The sequence below is a fragment of the Carlito syrichta genome, unplaced genomic scaffold (genome assembly GCF_000164805.1).
Source record: "Carlito syrichta isolate Samal-C Ts95f unplaced genomic scaffold, Tarsius_syrichta-2.0.1 Scaffold56697, whole genome shotgun sequence".
NCBI classification, from domain to species: domain Eukaryota; kingdom Metazoa; phylum Chordata; class Mammalia; order Primates; family Tarsiidae; genus Carlito; species Carlito syrichta.
The window spans coordinates 139,615-146,888 of NW_007000793.1; the positions used below are offsets into that span (position 1 = coordinate 139,615).

The 7,274-nt window shown below is 44.2% G+C and overlaps 1 protein-coding gene across 1 annotated transcript; it reads right to left on the bottom strand.

The window, feature by feature from the left end:
- Positions 1-916: 916 nt before the first annotated feature.
- On the bottom strand, positions 917-4,399 carry IL36RN (interleukin 36 receptor antagonist). Its single transcript, XM_008049816.1, has 5 exons — positions 4,364-4,399; positions 4,135-4,190; positions 2,701-2,786; positions 1,405-1,532; positions 917-1,186 (listed from the first exon to the last, which is right to left on the bottom strand). The coding sequence occupies exons 2-5, from the start codon at positions 4,161-4,163 to the stop codon at positions 962-964; spliced, it is 468 nt and encodes a 155-aa protein (XP_008048007.1). The 5' UTR covers positions 4,164-4,190; positions 4,364-4,399; the 3' UTR covers positions 917-961.
- Between the last annotated feature and the right edge of the window lie 2,875 nt (positions 4,400-7,274).

Sequence of the window (7,274 nt, forward strand, 5' to 3'; positions counted from 1 at the left end):
ATAAGAAATGTTTTTTCTCCTTATCTCATGATTAATTTCTTTTCATATTGTTATACAAGTAATCCATCTTCATTGCAGAAAAATTAGGAAATACAGATAAATAAAAAGAATAAGAAGAAAAATCATCTACACTGGCACCACCCTAAAATTCCTACAATTGTAGTAAAGTATCTCAGACTATTTTCTATGCATAAATATATAGATTTTTAAAATTAAAATTAAATTACAAGATATGCAACTTTGCAACTTGCTTTTCTCATTTAATATGCCATAAGCATCTTTTCATATGAATAGAAGCCAGCATCTGGGATTTTTATTGTACCTTGTGTTTCAAAGAGAGATGGCATGCCCTACCCATCTTCTATCTACTAGGTGGAGCCATTTCCCCCGACTCCTTCATTCCTTCATGCCCATGGCAGGAGGACAAACGTAGAGATGGAAAAGGTAGCCTACGATAGTGACAGGATTAAAAGAAAGTGGGTGGGACTGGGCTCAGGACTGTGGGTCCCTAACTCAATGATCATCTCCTTCTTTCATACAGTGGAGAGTGACAAGAACTCACGTGGGGAGCTGGTGGCCCTACAAGTTTCAACTGGGGAGACTGGATTATGGGATTCTGAGGGTACTTGGTCAGTTAGCATTTAGTATGGATGATTTCTACCACTCCCCCATCCCAACAACTTAGAAATATTTTTATGTTATGCTCAATTTATCTCATGTGGTTTTTACAAGTTTCCACACCAGTAGCACCACCTAATACAGGAGGAGACTCTAGACTGAGCCCCAAATCTCAAAATTTACCCAAACTTGGAACTAGGAGAAGAGAGTGGCTATGTGCCCAGTAAGTCAGAGTTGGAAGCCCTAAGAGCAGAGGGGTGGTCACCCACCACGGGTCTCTTCCTCCATCAACCCCCTGCCCAAGCTGGCTCTTCCTGGGGAAGATGTCTGGGGGAATGCTGCCCTAGTCACACTGCTGGAAGTAGAAGTCCGTGATGGGAGCACCCCAGGTGGCATTCTCGGAAAGCTGGGTGAGTCTGACGGGCTGGTCAGCCTCGGGCATGGTGCAAAGGAACCAGCCCGGATAAGCAGCTGACTCGAAGCTGGAGGTGAACCCCAAGTCCCGCCGGTAGAAGGTGAAGCTCTTGGATTCCTTGGCATCGAGGTAGAGTTCCATGATGTTCACTGGCTGTGACAGAAGGCAGGGTGAGTGACGTGCAGGAGTGGGGACAATGGGAGGGCTGGGTGGTGCAAGGATAAGACCCTTAGGGACAAAGCAGAGCTGCCGTGAACAGAACCCAGCCAAGATATCCCAAGAGGCCCTGAAGCCATGGACACTCAACTTCAGTGAGCTCAGTGTCTGTTGGCTAGGTCACCAGATATCAAGGGTGCCTCTGCAGGACTCACCTCTAGGGTTAGGATTGGCTCCTGCCCTGTACCACACGACAGGCACTGGCTTCCACCCTGGACGCCCAGGATGACTGGGGACAGCCTGGCATCCAGAGATCGATTGGGGACCACACTGATCTCTTCACCTGTAGGAAGAAGGCCAGATGCAGGGTCTTGGCTACCCTTCCCTCCCCACCATTCTGGGCTGTAAGAAACAAGGTACATCCCGCCCCCTGGGCAAAAAGGAAGCTCTTAGCTGCTGTCATGACAGGAAGGGTGGTCTTCTGCCAGCTGGCCCAGAATTGACATCAAGGCACAAAAACTCATTGTACTCACCCTACCCTTCTTGTCCAGGGTCAAATCTTCAAGTCTCAAAACCCCAAGATAGATTCAAACTCCTCCTTTAATGCCCCTTGGTTCTCAGGCCTCTTTGCTAAAACTTGCCTTGATGAGCCTCCCATTAGAGTTGTCTGAAAATCCTTCTACCCCCTGTGAGGTTTCTGAGAGCAGAAGAAGGTCTCATTCCTCCCTGTACATCCCTCCAGCATGCCCACACACCCATATACACATATATAAACATGCACACACAAATACATGCAGATACACCACACACATACATATGCACATATATACCTGCACATACATGCTTACACACAGATTCATGCGTACATATATACACATGATCATGCATATAGACATGCACATGATCACACATACATGCCTGTGTGCACATGCATACATGTGCACACACACATATACACACATACACCCAGCCTAGTAGGAGAACTGTCTGGCATCTGTGCTCGGTAAATGTACCTCAGGTGGTAGGTGGACACTGTTTTTAGAGAAAGACCTGTCGCGATGTGTGGGCAGAGTGAGTCAGCACAAGACCCAATGGTGCCACCTGTTCTCTGGTGGCCAAGGACCTTCAGAAAGCAGAGGGGATGCAGGTGAAATGTCAGAAACCCACCCCCACATGGGAAGAAAGGCGTGGAGAAGTCTGCTTTACTTCTCTCCTCAGCACTGGCTTCCAGGGAAATGGAATTTTTGACCTAAGTCTACCTATGGAAAAATGACAAGTCATTCCTCTTGGAAAATATTCCCTTTTCTGCAAAGAAGCTTCAGGTGATACTGTGTCTTCGCTTGGCTAGAGGGTGTGTAGTATTTTATTTGTCCTCGCTCAGAGCCCTATCTCATGCCTCAGGGCTGGGGTCTGCAGGCCTGTGCTAATTTGCATAATTTTCTAAGCCCTCTTTAGGCCCTCTCTGCTCAGAGTATATAATCCAGGAAAGTGGGTCATGCTTTGTCACCAACCTTTAATGACCTTTCCTGCATGCAGCCCTCCAGCTAGAAGCTCATTATTATGCAGATAAAGCACCTTCAATGCCGAATCCTTCATTCTGAAACATCAGGAGGATGAGACTCCATTAGGGGAAAGGTGGGCACACCAGCTTGCCCTGGCTCCAGAGAATCCTCTCATCTTAGGCATTTTGTCTTCCTCTTTACACTATGCCCCATGCCTGAGGTAATAGCACAACCTTCTCTCCCATCCTTGCCAGGCTCATGCCTTATCAGGGGGATGCCCCCACAGCCTCCCATCGAAGTCTGGGGTTTGTTCCTTCACCCTATTTAACCTTTTACACCCCAACACATCTCCTGTTGGAAGAGAAGCTGGAGGGAGAGTCAGAGCTCTGGGTCCTTGTGCCAGCTCTGCCTACATTGCTGCTGAGTCACAGCAGACAATTATGTCACCCTCTCTGGGCCTCAGCTTCCCAATGTTAAACAAAGACAATGGGTTAGATAATAGCTAAGCCTATTCCAGATTAAAATCTGATTCTTCAATTATTATCGAAGACTTCCAGTTACATGTACTTCTTTGGCCATATAAAAAAAATTTTTTTTAAATTTTATAGTTCTTTCATTTCACTTTTCAAAGTTATTTCTCATCGATGATCTCAGATGATTTTCTGACTTCCTGTGGGTTGAAAGATGCATCCTAAAGTTGGTTTCTCCAGATATTATATGGGGAAAAAGTAGGCAGTGTGAAAAATTGGTTCAGTGTATGGCCAAACACAATTAAACAAGTTGCATTACTTCAGAAAGCCTCAGTCATATGTTGAGTTTTGCTGTGGTACTCTTACAAGAGGACAGAGAAAGCTGCATTTAGTTGGCCCTGGGATTGGAGCCCCACAAAAGACACCTTGGAAGATACTATACTAGACTCTGAGAGAAAAGACTATTTTCATCCACTGTTACAAAGTCCAGCGCATGCCGGTGTCTGGCTCAGTACGTGCCCATAGATGGACAGATGAACTGAATGAATCATTTTCTGTTTCATTTATTCCCCCAAAGAGGAGCGAGGAGGTATGGGCACAGAATGGGTGGGCTGATATCAATTCTCTGTGCTGGGTGGCAAGAGCAGAGCTCTGGGCAGGTCTCCTGGCTTCTGTTCTCATGGTGGCTGGATTAGGCTGCAGCTCTAGACTGAGTGGTTATTTGGCCCCTCTCAGCATCAGGGTACACTCATGAGGTGGCCTGCCTCAGTTCTGCCCCAATCTGAAGAAAGCTGGAAGAGCTTTTTTAAGGAAAGTGAGATGCTGATCACAATTTCCCAGCTGCAGTGGCAGCCCTTTCTTCCTTCCCTCCCTCCCTCCCTCCCTCCTTCCCTCCTTCCCTCCCTCCCTCTCTTGCAAAGCTGGGCAACAGGTCTACCTTGAACTCACTTCCCCCAGAACTTCATGTACTCACCGGAAGCACAGAGCCCCACTCAGGACCATCTTGAGCTCCACAGGGTGTAGACTCCCCTATTTTGGAACAAATAACAGAAAGTTGTGGAGACAGACGCTGAGCTGGCTGGTACCTGGATAGCAATTGGCTCCTTGAGCCTCTCAGCATGTGGGCAGCCTCCACAGAGCAGGAGCTTCTGGGCTTGGGGTCAGGAAAGAGCCCCAGTCCTGCTAGTGCCCCCAAAGAATACCTCAGAATGCTCCTTTCTCCTGGCAGGAGCTGTGAGTCTGCCAGCTCCTCCAAGGATGCCTCAGCCTTTTATGTAAGGCCTAGGGAGGAGCCCTGAAACTGCCACAACTGAAGAGGAGCAGGGTTTTCCAGAGTGATTTCACACCACCCTAAGCCACCAGAAACACCTGCTGCTCATTATCTTTCTTGGAGAAGGAAGTTTCTGGAGACAGTTTCCTTCCAACAATTTTGAAGAACTTCCTTGGGGCTTTCCAGCTCTTCAGGAACACTCAGCTCCTGTACCTCAGGGACTTCCAGACCCCGGGGGTCAGTGCAGATGACAGCTCAAGAAAGCAGATTTTAGAACAAATCTCTTCCCCCCTCCCTTCTTTTCTTTCTCTCTTCCTTCCCTCCCTCCCCCCTTCCCTCCTCCTCCCTGTCCTTCCTTCCCTTTCTTTTTCATTCCCTCCTTTCCTCTCTTCCCATCTCTTCCTCCCTTCCTTCTGTCTTTCCTTCCTGCCTGCCTTTGCCAGGCTTATGGGAGATGCTGGAGGTGGGGCTCTCCTGCTTAGGGAATGTTCAGGCTACATACTCATTGTAGAAAAACTTGAAAATCCAGATCCGCAAAAAAGAAAAACGTGAATATTTGTCTTCTGCGAGTGCTCCATCAGAAAGCCAATGACAACACTTACACATAAAACACATACACATGAAATGATTGACAGCTTTTCATACAACTGCATCACAGAACCTACACTCTTTCCAAACTGCTTTTCTCATGTAGCAAAATCGCAAAATATCTTTCCATACCAATTAAATAATGATATCATAAGTTTGAGTAGCTATATCGTATTTCATTATATAGCTGTAACATCATTTATTTATAATAATTCATTATTATCGGTCTTTTCTATTGTGATTTGCTTGGGACTTTTTTTGCTATTGAAAACCATATTGTGACAAGTATCTCTATATCTACTTCTTTGCTCATGTGTCTGATTATTTCCTTAGTAAAATCTAACTCAATTAATGTAATGTTAATACCTCCACACTCTTTGATGGGTCTGAAGTAAAAGTAAGGGCCAGTGCATAACAAACAATTTAATTATGTCTTGAGTTGATAGCCATTGATAACTGCTTATTGTTAAGGTATAGGTTTTATTTTTTTTTAATTTTAAAGATGTGGAGTACAATTCAGGATTAGGTATACAAATGTTCATTATGCAGGTACCCCTTAATGAGTTTCCCTCAATTACCAATCCCACCCCCCCCTCCCCTGGCAGTTTCCCACTACTACCAATCCCTTTCTTATAGTATTGTGATAATTGTTCAAGATCTGCTTATGAGTGAGAACATATAGTACTCTGTTTCTGTGACAGATCACTGAGTATGACAGACTCTAAATCTATCCAAGTTGCTGCAAAGTCCATATGTTTGTACTTCTTTATGGTTGCATAATATTTCTTTGCGTATATGTGCCACATTTCTTTTTATCCAGTTCAGCTTTGATGGGCAACATGGTTGGTTCCATGTTTTTGCTATTGTGAATACAGCTGCGACAAACATGTGTGTGCAGGTATATTTTTTGTTTCATGATTTGAGTTCCTACAGGTATATGCCCAATAGGGGAATTGAAGGGTCATATGGAAGGTCAATTTCTAGTTCTTTAAGAAATCTTCACACTGTCTTCCAAAGAGGTTGCACTACTTTGCATTCCCACCAGCAACGTAGAAGCATTCCTTTTCTCTGTACCCTCACCAGCATCTGTTGTTATTTGTTTTATTAATGATGGCCATTCTTACTGAGGCTAGGTGGTATCTCAATGTGGTTTTGATTTGCATTTCTCTGATGATGAGTGAGGTTGAGCACTTTTTCATGTGTCTGTTGGCTGCCCATATATCTTCTCTTGAGAAGTGTCTACTCATGTCTTTTGCCCACTTTTTAATGGTTTCATTTGTTTTTTTCCTTTTGGCACGTTTGAGTTTCTTGCAGATCCTAGATGTTAGGCCTTTGTCAGATATACAGTTGGCAAATATTTTTTCCCATTCTGTGGGCTGTCTCCCTGTTCTCTTGATGGTTTCTTTTGCTTTGCAGAAGCTTATCAGCTTAATGAGGTTCCACTTGTCTATCTTATCTCTTATGTCATGGGCACTTGGGGTTTTGATCAGGAATTGGTTGCCAGTTCCAATTTCCATAAGGGTGTCTCCCACATTTTGTACGGTTCTTATAGTTTGAGGTTTCACTTTTAGGTCTTTGATCCATTTCGAGTTAATTTTTGTCCATGGTGGTAGATAGGGGTCCTGTTTCAATCTTCTGCATGTGATCTGCCAGTTTTCCCAGCATTATTTACTGAATAGGTTCTCCTCTCCACAGTGGTTATTGGTGGAGGCTTTGCCAAAGATGAGTTGGTTGAGAAATTGAGGTTTTGTTTCCAGAATCTCTATCCTGTTCCATTGGTCTAAGTGCCTGTTCTTGTACAAATACCAGGCTGTTTTGATTATTGTAGCCTTATAGTAAAGTTTAAAGTCTGAAAGTGTGCTACCTTCTGCTTTGTTTCTTTTGCTAAGGATTGTTTTGGCTATTTATGGTCATTTATGTTTCCATATGAATTTCTGTATTATCATTTCCAGGTCTGAGAAGAGTTATATTGGTAATTTAATGGGTATTGCATTGAATCTGTAGATTGCCTTTGGTATGATGGGCATTTTAACAATGTTGGTTCCTCCTACCCATGAGCATGGAACATGTTTCCATTTGTTTGTGTCTTCTTGGATTTCTTTGAGCAGCATTTTGTAGTTCTCATTGTAAAAGTCTTTCACTTTTCTGGTTCGGAAGATGCCAAGGTATTTCATTTTTTTGTGTGTGACTATTGTGAAGGCATACTTTTTAAAGAAATGGTATTCAGACATATGGGCTAAAAACTCTTTCAAGTG

Excerpts from the sequence above, each read along its gene's own strand:
- IL36RN (XM_008049816.1), bottom strand. The coding sequence starts at position 4,163 with ATGGTCCTGAGTGGGGCTCTGTGCTTCCG. Across the intron at positions 1,533-2,700 it reads TGCAGGAAAGGTCATTAAAG|GTGAAGAGATCAGTGTGGTC; the intron begins GTTGGTGACAAA and ends TTCTTCCTACAG. Across the intron at positions 1,187-1,404 it reads AGCCAATCCTAACCCTAGAG|CCAGTGAACATCATGGAACT; the intron begins GTGAGTCCTGCA and ends CTTCTGTCACAG.